General features: G+C 41.3%; 1 protein-coding gene across 5 annotated transcripts in view; it reads right to left on the bottom strand.

Annotated features, from left to right (window-relative positions):
• sorcs2 (sortilin-related VPS10 domain containing receptor 2) overlaps positions 1 to 14,216 on the bottom strand; it is a 591,285-nt gene that overhangs the window by 7,800 nt on the left and 569,269 nt on the right. For 4 of the 5 annotated variants that reach the window (XM_080192200.1, XM_080192218.1, XM_080192236.1 and 1 more), the window contains one exon: positions 4,032 to 4,189. In XM_080192200.1, coding sequence (XP_080048326.1) covers positions 4,032 to 4,189 — 158 coding nt within the window. The remainder of the gene's footprint in view (positions 1 to 4,031; positions 4,190 to 14,216) is intronic. The other variant, XM_080192208.1, reaches the window with a different exon arrangement.

The following is a 14,216-nucleotide window of genomic DNA, read 5'->3' as shown; positions in this document are numbered from 1 at the left end:
ATATGAATTTCACTTCCAATGCAATGCCCAATATGTATGCATTACATCTCAATGACTGATGGATCGTATCAAAGAGCATGTCCTTTTATATGTTTGCAAAAGACGAAGTACTAACCACACTTCGCTATATTAATTATTTGAAGTAAACTTTACCTTTTTATTTGAAATAACATAGAACACTACAGCACAAACAGGCCCTTCGGCCCACAAGTTGCACCGATCACATCCATACCTACCAAGCCATAGAACTATCTGTAACTCCCAATCCCACTAAATTCCATGTACTCATCCAGAAGTCTTTTAAAAGACCCCAGTGAGTTTGCCTCTACCACCACTGACGGCAGCCGATTCCACTCACTCACCACCCTCTGAGTGAAAAAATTACCCCTAATATCTCCTCTGTACTTGCTTCCCACACCTTAAACCTGTGTCCTCTCGTAGCGACCATTTCAGCCCTGGGAAATAGTCTCTGAGAATCCACCCCATCTATTCCTCTCAACATTTTATAAAACTCTCCAGGGAGGAGACCTAGCTCCCTCAACCTATCTTCATAAGGCATGCCTCCCAATCCAGGCAACATCCTTGTAAATCTCCTCTGCACCCTCTCAATAGCCTCCACATCCTTCCTGTAGTGAGGCGACCAGAATTGCGCACAGTACTCCAAGTGGGGTCTGACAAGGGTCTTATAAAGTTGCAGCATTACCTCCCGACTCCTAAAATTAATCTCTCGATTAATGAAGGCCAGTACACCATACACCTTCTTGACCACATCCTCCACCTGCGAGGCCGATTTGAGCGTCCTGTGGACCTGGACTCCAAGATTCTTCTGCTCCTCAACACAGCTAAGACTCCTACCCTTGATATTGTGTTCCTTCATCCCATTGGTCCTGCCAAAATGGACCACTACACATTTATCCGCGTTGAAGTCCATCTGCCACTTCTCCGCCCAGTCTTGCATCCCATCTATGTCACACTGCAACTTCCGACATCCCTCCAGACTATCCATAACACCACCAACCTACGTATCGTCGGCAAACTTACTAACTCATCCCTCCACTTCTTCATCCAGGTCATTTATGAAAATGACAAACATCAAGGGTCCTAGAACAGATCCCTGGGGCACTCCACTGGTGACCGACCTTCATGCAGAAAAAGACCCATCCACAACCACTCTCTGCCTTCTGCAGGCAAGCCAGTTCTGGATCCACAAGGCCAAAGCCCCTTGGATACCATGACCTCCCACCTTCTCAAGAAGTCTTGCATGGGGGACCTTATCAAACGCCTTGCTGAAGTCCATGTAAACCACGTCCACCGCTCTTCCTTTGTCAATGTGTTCAGTCGCATTTTCAAAGAACTCAACTAGGCTCGTAAGGCACGACCTTCCCTTGACAAAGCTGTGCTGACTATTTCTGATCATTCTAAACTTCTCTAAATGCTCATAAATCTTGTCCCTCAGAATCCTCTCCATCAACTTACCAACCACTGAGGTCAGACTCACAGGTCGGTAATTTCCCGGGCTATCCTTGTTCCCTTTCTTGAAAATAGGAACCGCATCCGCAATCCTCCAATCCTCCGGAGCCTCTCCCGTCTCTATCAACGATGCAAAGATCCTCGCCAGGGGCTCTGCAATCACTTCCCTCACCTCCCACAGTAAATAACCTTCCCAGGTAATTAATGTTATTAATGTTTGAATTATGTTGATTTTTGTTGGTTTGTTACTGTAAAAGTTTTAAAAAGTAAAATCTTGTCCAGTGATTTTCTTTCTGTTGACGTTGTGGAGGTTCCTTCCTTTTAACAAATCAGCAATCTTTATGGGGATTGCAACACTCTGGCTTTCTTTCCCATTGTCTAAATCACTAATAAATACACTGAATAGTTGAGGTCCCAATGCAGATTGTGCAATTAATCATGTTTTACTAATTTTACTACCTGTTCAATATCTCAACTCAACTTCCTGCCACTCAATGAATTTCTAAACCAAGAAACAATTTGCTCTCAATTCTATGAGCTTCAATTTTAACATAACTTATGAGGGACTTCATCAAATGCCTTCTGGAAACCCATATAAACAAATACCCATGGACATTCCCCTGTTCACTTTAGGCACCTCTACAAAAAATTCAATTCTGTTCGCCAGACATGACCTACCCTTTAAAAATCCATGCTGATTCTCTCTGATCAGCTGAAAATTTAAATGTTGTTCAGTCATCCTACCTTTAATTATAAACTCTACTAAATTCCCAACAGATGGTTAAAGCAATTGGTCTACAATTCCCAGGTTCATTCTTTCACCTTTTTAAAATAATGGATGCATGCCAATGTTCCCAATTAAAACAACAGCTCCCAAGTTGAGAGAACCTTGAAAAGTTATAATTAGGGCTTCCTTTAAAACCCTGTGTTGGAAACCATCTGGTCCTGTGATTTATCACTCTAAGCTGTTATTTTCTTCATTACTGTTATTTTGCTCATGTTATATCTGATGACTCTCATTCATGATTCAGTGCAAGTTTCCTTAGGATGTCTGGCACATTATCTTTTTTAGCATGGATTGGTCATGCTAAATTGTATGTGTAGGTTTGGGGGATTAGTGGCATATATGTGTGGGGATATGAGGATTAGCTGGGGGTTGGGCCTGGGTAAGATGCTGCGTTGGTGCAGACTCGATGGGTTGAATGGCCTCTTTTGTAGGGTTTCTATGATTCAACTGTAAATACTGATAAATTATTCAATGTGTTCACCATTTCCTTATTTTCACTGATGGATATTTGCATTCTCATTTTTCAAGCGGTTTCAGTTGCTCCTGAACACCGCTTTTTCCCTTAACATAATAGTAAAATCTTTTGTGTTGATTCTGATATACATTGCACATTTCTTTTCATATTCTCTTTTTATAGTTCCCATTATCTGTTTTGACACCCTTTGCCACTTGCCAGGGTCTGTGCCATTTTTTGCACTTTTGTATGCTTCTTCTTTTAATTTTTGCCATCTCTTACTTCTTTAGTCACTTGTGGCTGTTTTTATTGGCAAGACTTCTTGCCTCTTAGGGATATAAACCAGCTCTGTATCACACTTAAATTCTTTTTTTAAAACACCTCCCACCGATCTTCTGCTGTTTTATCAATTAACATATTTTCCCAGTTTTCTTTCTTTTGGCAGTTGGAATGTTTGTCTATTTCAAGGGGTAAGCCTTTTGATTATGCAAACCAAATCTCTATTACCTGGTTAGGGCTTGGACTCAGATTTTAGGGATGCACTGATGGGATGTGTATCATGTTTTCATACTGAACAGCCGACAGCAGTCCTAAATGTACTACACTGTTGTCTGATCCAAAAACAACTAAGAAAACTTTCTGGGTTATATTTTTGTGGAGTCAGGAGCAGCATTCCACAAAAAATTCTGCAAATCACTGCTGGCCCAAAACATTAAAAAAAACATTTGATCTCAGCTGGAGTATTTGTCTTATTCCGACTAGCACGATTTTGGAAGAATATCAAGGCTTTGGAGAGGGAACATAAGAGACATATAATAGAATGCTACCGGGGTGAGGGATTTTGATTTTGTGGAGAGATTGGCGAAGTTGTTTGTTTTTTCCTTAAAACAGAGAAGGCTAAGAGGAGCTTTGAAACAAATATTATAGAATAAATAAAGAGATATGTTCCAGTGCAAAAGGGTCTGTGACTAAAGGACAGATGTGAGATGAGTGGCTAAAGAAATTACAAAAATAAATGCTTTGTTTTTACACAGCATGTTGTAATCTGAAATACGCTAAGTGAAAAAGTTGAAGTAGTTTTGGTCATAACTTCCAAAAGAGAATGATACTAGAAGAGAAACAATTTATAGGGATACTAACAAAGAGCAGGTGGGTGGGACTAATTTGGTAACTCCAACAAAAAGTGACACAGGCATAATGGACCGATAAATGACTTTCTGTTCTGCATCTTTCTACGAGCCTATGATTTTAACTTGGTAAGTTTGATTCCAAACATCATTGTTTACACTAAAGAGGAGAAACTGGAAAAAAAAAGGCTACCTCTTCCGTTACCTAGCGTCTGGGAATCCAAATCATCATCAATATACTCTTCCCCTTGTATGATGTGCTGTGTATCTTCACTGTGATTGACAGGGCTGGTCATTTCCTGCTCCTTTTCGTTATGCATCTGTGCATAAACATTCCGCCCAGGTATCTTCCTACGGCAAAAAAGAAGATATTTACTGTCAATATGCATTATCATAGTAATAGTTTTGTTTTTTAATAATAAAATTATAATTTCTGATTTTGTACTCCAAGTAGTTTCACCCATTCAGAGCCCATTATATACTGCATCACTCTTGATTCTTTTAATACTTAAATTAATGTAGCTTCAGTAGTTGTTCTTACAATATATTAAGAATTGTAATTCTTCCCCATAAGCACAAGCAAATGATTGTTTTTATTAATCTTGTGCTTTTACTAAAAGTATGTTAATCATATTAGTAAAGGTGCAATGGCACACCTGTTATGGGAAAATAAAGACAAGGCTACTTTATCCTGGTGATTTCTAACCACTAGAGAAAAGAAGAATCAAAGTGAATTAGTATTGTTCTTCTGCATGTCTTGTATCAGGGGAACAAGTTTTTAAGCAAGAGGAACAATATTGTTCCCCAAGAAGCAATTAAAAATATATATTTTTGGCTGTGGAAATCACTGGTAAGGTCACATTAATTGCCTTGGCAAAGTGACACTGGGGCATTTTCTTGGGCTACTTACTGTAGTCCTGCTGGTGCTCCTACAAAGGTACTGACAAGGCATTTCCATGAATTTGACCCAGCAATGTAGAAACAATGGAGATGTACATCCAAGTCAGGGTGGGTATGACTTGAAGAAAATCTTGGAAGGTGACAGCACTGTAACAATACTACTGCCCATGTTTTTCATAAAGGTCACAGTGGAAAGGTGTATTGTCCACATAACCTTGGTGAGGTACTGCAGAACATCAGGTAGGTTATTCACACTGTAGCCAATGTACCCTGGTGGTGAGCGCGTGAGTTTGAGTCCATTGCAGGGCACTAATCAAGTGAACTGCTCTATCCTGTTAAGTGTTGAGCTTTTGAGTGTTGTTACAGCTGCACTCTTCCAGCTGAATGGTGAGTATTAGCTTCTCACTCATCACAGATGGTGGATTGGGACTTGAGGGCTCAGGAGGTGAGGCACACATTGGAGGCTCCATAGATTTTGCCTTGCTGAAGTAATCATGGTGTGGTTAATCCAGATCTGTTTCTGATGGAGGGCGATTTCATGATGAAGATGTCATTCTATATCAAGGGGAGATGGTTAGTCTGTGTCCTGCTGTAGATGACCATTATTTTGCAGTTATGTAGTACAAATATTATGTGCCATGTTTTAGTCTAAGTTTTGATCTGTTGGAGGATCTACTGTAGATTAACAAAGCTGCTTCATTATTAGAAGTGTTGCAAATGGAGTCATAACACTGTGGAATCATCAACAGCTTCATTCCTGACATAGTGATCAATTGATTGATCTAACCATTCACATCTGCCCTATTTTGCGCTATTATGAAGATTTAATCAAAACTTAAAAAGACAAAACAGCTGCAGGACTTTAGACCAACTACGCAGATATTCAAGAGACCTTTAACAATTTTAAATAAAACCCCAAATTTTAAATTAATTACCCTGCTATACATCATCCATGACAGCCATGTCAAATTCAGACAGTTCGCATGAACTTTCAAGTTTTGAAGTTTATAAGCTCTTGTTTTACTGACTCTGAAAGTTTCTCAAAATGAAAGGCCTCTTATGGTTTGTAATAGCTAATGCACGATGTGAAGTAAGCCTAAAGGAAGAGATTAACATTAAAACAAAAGTACCTGGCTCATTTTCAAAGTTTCAGAAGTCACTTGCACACTGGAGATTTTAGTGGTCTGAGAGCCTCTGAAAACTTTTTACTTCAGTGGAAGACATAGCGGGCTACAAATTATTTTGGGTCTGTCTTTGCATCCAGGCTCAGTTCTAGGTCAGCAGCACACACAAAGGGAAAGGCACAAAGCCATCCCAAAATTGAAAGGAGCAAATAAACTTGTATTTCTAAAGCACCTTTCACAACCGCAGGACTATCCCACTTTTACACCCAATTAAGCACCTCTGAAGTGCAGTCACTGTATTAATAAGTGGAAATTGTAGGAAGACACTATAGTTGGAAAGACAGCATTTAATTTGAGCACAAAAAGAATCTCACAAACAGCAATGTGATAATGGCTGGATGATATATTCCTATTCTGTTGGTTGAGGAATTAACCAGAACACTCAGGAGCTAGAACTCCTGCTCTTCTTCAGATTATACTTCTTAGTCCTGGTTGGCCACACCATTTTCCTCTGTCATGCAGTTCGGTGGGAAATTCTTATCTATCCAAGTTTAACCTGATACTCATTTGCATTAGCTTCTGTTCCAAGTCCTGTGCTGTGAATCTGAAGTAACTGGAAGAATTATCCTTTGCCTCCTCCCTTTTCTTATCTACATGTTGCCTTCAAGCAACAAAGTCTGATTCACATCATTAGTTCCACAAATAGGCCAATGATACCCAGCTTCGCCTCATCATCACCCTTCTCCAACCCTCCATTGTCTCTGATCTGTTACTCTGCTAGTCCAATACACAATAATGAATTAGTTGAAATTTATTCCAGCTAAATAATGGAAAGAACAAAATCATTGATCTGGATTTTCATCGAGTCAAAATAACTTTAAAAATGGCAGGTGGGTCCAGATACTGGAATTCCTGTCCCCATTGTCTGATTTTCAGGAGTTCCTTTACAGGATTCCAGCTGATTCCTGTCAAAAGACCATGCCTGGCACTCTCGACTCGGCTGGTTCCTTTGTGGAGATAGGCATATCCTACTTCTCCACAATTTTCATGGAGCCCAGCCAGATTTTTAAATGGTCATGGTTCACGGCACCTCAGAGAAGTCATGAACCCTAGTGTGCATGAAGGGACCGTTCACAGGTAAGTTCAACTCATGCCCTACATAGACGCAAATGAAGCTTTATCCTTTCACCCACCCACCACAGACCTTCATACCCCTAATACCACGCTATGGCAGTTCCATTTTTATTGAGCCAGAATATCCTGCATTGAACCAAGAACTCGATTAGGATGTGTTAAAAAAAGATTCTTTAAAAAGAAATTCACCAGTAACTTTCTACTGTATTAAAGCAGCAATTTACTCAGGAGGCAATAAAAGCGTCAATCATCCGGGCCCTTTAAAGGATCAATAACAGAAACCACAAGCCCTTGAAAACAGTTGACCTTGTGTAAATAAACATTGTTAAATTGACAGCAGAAATCAGAGAGCCTGATTTGTCAATCAAGCAATGTTTTCTCTGGCAGAGCAGTGTAATAGATGTTTGGGCTCTCAGCAAAGCCTTATTATGAAATCTCAAGTGAGACTTTTAAATAACAGACCTTCACACCCGGCAGCGCCTATGGCTGCCTTCCAACTTTTTCCCGGGGTTGTCTGGCCTGACTCCAACCCGCACTTCCACTGCCCGTTAGCAAAGGTGAGGATCCCACCTTTGTGGGCACTTCCTCCAGAGGTGGGTGGACAGAGTCTGGAACTTGCAAACTCCTGCCATTGCTTCGAAGATTAAAATTCAGACCATTGTCTTTTAAGCCCACCACCACCTCTGTTCCATCATCACCAATTCCATCCCTTTGCCTAACAGTTGCCTTGGGCTGAACCAAACTGCACACAACCTTGATGCTGTCTTTGACATTGAGTTGAACTTCGGCCTCATATTTGGTCTGTCATCAAAACTGTTTACTTTCACCTCCTTAAGATTGGTGACATCTGTCCCTCTCTCAGCCCACCTGCTATTCAAATTCTCACCCAAACCTTTATTAGCTCCGGCCCAGACTGTTCCAAAGCTCTCCAGGGGAGCCTCTGATCTTTCATCCCTCACAAACTTAAGTTTATCCAAAGCTCTGATGCTTGCATCCTAAGTTACATCATATCGTGTTCATCCATCACTGCTCAGTTTGCTAGCATACATTGGTTACTTGTCCTTGAATACGTTAAGTTTTAATATCTCATTTTTGTTTTTAAATTCCCTTTGGTCCATCTCTTTGACAGACCCCATTCCTATAACCCTCCGAGGTGGATGCACTCCTCCAATTCCAGCTTCCTGCACATCCCTGATTTTAATCACTTCACCACAGGTGACTGTCCTTCAGCTGCTTAAGCCTCAAGATTTTGCCTGCCAATGCTAAACTGCTCCACCTTTCTTTCTTCCTTAAAAGCTGTCTCTTTTTACCAAGATTTTGGTTAGCTCTCCTGAAATCACTTCATGCGGTTCAATGTCAAAATTTGTTCGATAATATGCCTGTGAAACAGCAAGGGGTTACATCAATATAAATTACTCTTGCTGAAAGTGCGCCACGGGATCTTTTACATTCACCTGAAAAGGGCATACAGGACCTTGGTTTAACATCTCATCTGAAAGATGGCACTTCCATTAGGGCAGCACTCCCGCAGTACTGGACTGGCATGCCAGCCTAAAAAACACGCTCAAGTTCCTGGAGTGAGATCCGCAACCTTCTAACTTAGAAAGAAGGGTGCTGCCACTGTGTCAAAGGTGACCTCTTGGACTTGGGCTCATTGACATAAATAGAGCAAGCTTCCAGTGCAGGCAGCAACTCCACAATCAGCTCCATGGGTGAAATGAATTGCAGGCAGCTAGCTGTAGCTTTCAGGTAGGTTTTCGGAGGTGGGGACAACCTCCAGCACTGTGGAGTTGTGGCAGGGGATGGAGAGGGTGGAGGGAGGGGAAGGGAAATGGCAGAAGTGTGGAAAAAAGTACTCACACTGGGTCCGGCTCTACAGAATGTTAAATAGTTTAGAAATGCTTTAAAAATGCACCTTTTGTTGGCATTTATAAAGGAGACTCCATCAGCTGAAGTTATCCTCAATAAGCTGCTCACGATGCTTCCACAGCCGCTGTATCGTGAGCATGGCTGTGAACGGAGGATAAGCGATTTAATTGTATCCAATCTGTTTAACCAGGAGAAGCAGGAGCGCTCCTCCTAATTCCAAGCCACTCACAATCAACTCCAGCTCCAAACTCATTTTGAAATTTCGCTTTACACTGCCAGGTCAGTCTTGGATCTCCCATTCCAGTGCACATGGATGACACACTGCTAGCCATGCATTCTTAAAGGAGCCAGAACTAATTTTTATCCAGTTAGCGTTTAATCTTGGTAAACTCCTCAAAACTGTGGCTTGGATGAGACAGGCTGTTATTTTGGGTTCGGCTTAGTCAAGGTGATGTTTATTTATTAGCGTCACAAGTAAATTTACATTAACACTGCAATGAAGTTACTGTGAAAATCCCCTAGTCGCCACACTCCGGCATCTGTTCAGGTACACTGAGGGAGAATTTAGCATGGCCAATGCACCTAACCAGCACATCTTTCAGACTGTGGGAGGAAACTGGAGCACCCGAAGGAAAGAGACGAGGAGAACATGCAGACTCCGCACAGTGATCCAAACCAGGAATTGAACCCCGGTCCCTGGCGCTGTGAGGCAGCAGTGCTTACCATTGTGCCACCATGCTGCCCTCTAATACTTGCTACTTCTAAAATCATACCTGCAATAAATATCACTGGGTTGGATTGTCCTACCGATGCCAATAACCCTGCTTGGGTGGTGGATAATTGCACATGAGGGGTAATTTGGTTACTTTACGCTTCTGGTGGAATGCCTCATCTGTCAGAGAATTTCAGAAATTTGAGACGGCCATTGGATTTCATTTTCTGATCATTAAACGTTATGGTGGGGAGCTCAGGTGCAGGGCAATTCTCAGTGGGTTCCCAGTGGGCGTGACTTTCAGCTGGGACTACACATCAGAATTTTGTAAATAATCTTTAGTATGGTTGACTTAAATTAAGTTGGAATTCTTGGTGACTGCCCTTGGAGGTGGTGTATTTGACCAGTTCCCCCGGCAGCATGAGGGCGTACGGCTCTCTGGATTTATCTCACTACAGATAATATATGACAATTTATAACCAAGTGAAATTACCAGATACAAATAATCAATTCCTTTAATTTGATGTGACCAGCTGGAAATGAAGCCCTTTACCTCTAGTGACAGTGGCATTACAGCTAGAATTGCAGATGTTGGAATCCTTACTAAGAGAAGCAGGAAGCAGAGTATTACGGAGAAGATTTAATTCACTGTGGAACACATGCCAAGGTGAGCCACTACTAGTAGGATGACCACGAGCCCAACAAAGCTCAGACTTCATGAAAAGCCCAATTGCTGAGTCGTATGAACACAATCGTTTCAAATTCAAGAGCTTGGCAAGAAGGCAGAAAGTTGTTATGTGACATCCAAATGATTGCCAAAACGATATGCACAGAAAGAAGCTGATTTTGTGGATCAGTGGGGAACATCCTCAGCTAGAAGTTACAGGAAGTATGGCCTGCACGTTACCAGATGGGCAGCCAAAGCAAAACATAAGCACTAAATTGGAACTAAATTAAGTAGAATTGGTAGACACAGATTAGTAAATGAGTAAAAGGTAGAGAAAGTAATATTTAGGGCAAAGAAATGATAATATAATGCACTATTATGATTTTAAGGAGGTGTCGATGGATAAATATTTAGTAGTGTAATAAGAAAGAACTGAGTGAAGGAATATTAGAATTAGAAATATACATGTCTAGAGTAAATCTGTCATTATTTGCTGTAAAGAAACATTGCTGTAAACAGAAGATGGGGAAGTGACTACTTGACAAAAATAGGCCTGTTAAACTGAATGAAGGTGTATCCTCACTGGTCAGTCATTAACAAGGACATAACAGAAGAAGGAGACACAGAGGAACTACAAATAGAAATTATAACTGGTAAAGACAACAAAGTATTCTAATAACTGGGAATGCTCCCAGCCACCATCTCAACATGAACGAATAGTTAGCAATTTAAACATTGGCATGAGGCTGCATGAAATCTATACATTTCAATATCTCAGAAATACAACTGCTTTAAGCATTTATCCATAGTTATCTGTGTCACCTTGTCATACTTTTGGATCATCCTAAGCACAGCAGTTTGGCAGAGAGAGGAAAATGTGTTGAGTTTCTGCTTTGACAACGGGTGACATGCTCAAAATTATGCTAATTTTTAGAAATGACCTTCTTTCCTTCATAAAGGCACATGCAGCAAGACCTGGACAAACATTTGGAGTTGGGCTGAGAAGTGGCAAGTACATTCCTGCAGAACAACCGCTAAGTAATGGCTGTTTCCAACAACGGAGAATCCAAGGGGTGTGTGTGTGTGTGTGTGTGTGTGTGTTTGTGTGTATGTGTGTGTGTGTGTGTCACCACTGACCAGAAACTTAACTGGCTCAGTCATATAATTACTGTGGTTACAAAGACAGATCAGAGGCTGGATAATCTATGGTGAGTAATTTGCCTCCTGGCTCCCTCAGTACAAATCGAGAGTGTGATGGAACACTCCCCATTTGGCTGAATGAGTATGGCTTCAATAACATTTAGAAAGCTCAACCCTGCCAGGTCAAAATAGTCGGCTTGATTGGCTCCCTTTCTACCATCTTAAACATTCAGCTGCTCTGTCAGCAATGCAAAGTGGGAGTAGTGTGTACAATCTACAATGCACAGCAGCTGCCCATCTGCAGCACTTTCAAAGTACTTAACTTCTACCACCTAGAACAAGGGCAGTGCCATATATAGAGCACCACCACCTGAAAGTTCCCCAGCAAGTCACAAACAGGCCAGTTACCTTAACAGCTGTCTTAGGAAAAACATTAGAAGCTATTGAACCTTTTTCCTCGGATGGAGATGGCCAGCATGAAGGGATGTAGATTTAAATTGAGGAGTGATAGATATCGGACAGATGTCAGAGGTAGGTTCTTTACTCAGGGAGTAGTAAGAGTGTGGAATGCCCTGCCTGCAACAGTAGTGGTTTCGCTAACATTAACGGCTTTTAAATGGTCAATGGATAAACATATGGATGATATTGGAATTGTGTAGGTTAGATGGGCTTTAAATTGGTTTCACAGGTCGGCGCAACATTGAGGGCCAAAGGGCCTGTACTGCACTGTTATGTTCTATTATTGAATATGTTACTTAGAGCACTCAAGTAAGCTCAAGGTAATCAGGCAGAGTCAACATGGTTTTGTGGGAAGGAAATCACGTTTAATTAATTTATTGGAGCTCATTGAAGAAGTAACATGTGGTGTAGACAAAGAGGAACTGGTATATGCATTGTATTTAGATTTCCAAAAAACATTTGATAAGTTGCCACAACAAAGACTATAGCAGCAAAAAATGCTCATGATATGGGGTGGGGGGGTAACATATTAGTATGGATGGAAGATTGGCTAGCTCACAGGAAATCACTAGTTGGCTTAAATGGGTCGCTTTCTGGTTGGCAAGGTGTAACAAGTGGCGTGCCACAGGAATCGGTGCTGGGGCCTCAACGTTTTACAATTCATATTAATGATTTGGATGAAAGGTCTGAAGGTATAGTTGCTAAATGTGCTGATGACAAAGACAGATAGGAAAGTAAGTTGTGAAGAAGACATAAGGTGGCTACAATGGGATACAGATAGATTAAATGAGCAGGCAAATATCTGACAAATGGAGTATAACATGTGAAAATTGAAATTATCCATTTTCACTGAAGAATATTAAAGAAATTTATCTAAATTGTGAGAGATTACGGAGATCTCAGATTCAGAGGGATCGGGGTGCCCTAGTGCGTGAAGCACAAAAGGTTGGTGAGCAGGTACAGCAAGTAATTAGGAAAGCTAATAAAATGTTATCATTTATTGTGAGGGGAATTGAGCATAAAAGTAGGGAGATTAAACTTCATTTATACGGGGCGCAGGTGAGACCACATCTGGAGGACTGTGTAAAGTATTGGTCTTCTTACTTAGGATGTAAATGTGTTTGAAGCAGTTTGGTGAAGATTTACAAGACTAATATCAGGAATGGACCAGTTGTCCGATAAGGAAAGATTGGACAGGCTAGGCTTGTATCTGCTGAAGTTTACAAAAGTAAGAAGTGACTTAATTGAACCATATAAGATCCTGAGTAATCTTGATAGGGCTGTTGTGGAAAAGATATTTCCCCTTGTGGGAGAATCTAGAACTAGGGGATCACTGTTTAAAAATAAGAGGTTGCCCATTTAAGATGGAGAGGAGGAGAATTCTTTTCTCTCAGAGCACAGCAAGAGTTTGGAACTCTCCTCCTCAAAAGCCGGTGGAGGCAATCTTTGACTATTTTTAAGGCAGAGCTAGATAGATTCTTGTTAAGCAAGGGGGTGAAAGGTTATTGGAGCAGGTGGGGATATGGAGTTTAGGTTACAATCAGATCAGCTATGATCTAATTGAATGTTGGAGAAGACTTGAGAGGCCAAGTGGCTTACTCGTGTTCCTAATTTGTATGTTTGGATTCTGACTTGGAACTATAATCGACGTAGATTGTTGCTATCTCAAAATCCTGGAACCCTCCCCAAAAGCACTGTGTGTGATAGACCACTATGGACTGCAGTAGTTCAAGAAAGCGGAGCACCATTCTTGAGGGTTTGACTGGGTTAGAGGCTGTTTCCCTGGCTGGAGACTGCAGAAGTAGGGGTCAGTCTCAGGAGATTCTTTTTCACTCAGATGTTTGTGAATCTTTAGAATTGCCTATCCTCCTAGGCTGTGGATACTCAATTATTGCGTCGATTCAAAGACCAAGATTGATAGGTTTTTGGGCAGTGAAGGAATCAAGAGTATGGGGATTGGCTGGAGAAGTGAAGCTAATGTAAAAGTTCAGCTACGATTTTGTTGCATGATGGAACAAGCTCACGGGACCACTGGCCTACTCCTGCTCTTATTGCTTAAGTCCAAGTCAGTGTTGCATCCCGGAGTCAATAAAGCATCAGTCTGAGCTTCTGTGGCAACAATATGGGCTGCTGTGAAAGTTGTCCAATTTCTCATTACAGACTTCATCATTGTATTCCTGCTGCAGTGTTCATGGAGCTGACCATTCACTCTTTAGTTGCGTCCTTCATTTTCATGCACAAAGACTAACACAATTTGCAACTGGACCCCTCCATGTTGTGTTCCATTATGTGCAAGCTAGCTGACAGACATCCCAATGCACTCAGAAGCTTTGGTGCATAGCTATCAGTTTTCTCCTGTACTCTGGGCGTCAA

This window comes from Carcharhinus amblyrhynchos, chromosome 1 (assembly GCF_965287045.1).
Source record: "Carcharhinus amblyrhynchos chromosome 1, sCarAmb.v2.hapA, whole genome shotgun sequence".
Taxonomy (NCBI): domain Eukaryota; kingdom Metazoa; phylum Chordata; class Chondrichthyes; order Carcharhiniformes; family Carcharhinidae; genus Carcharhinus; species Carcharhinus amblyrhynchos.
This window is presented reverse-complemented; position numbering and strand designations above follow the sequence as displayed.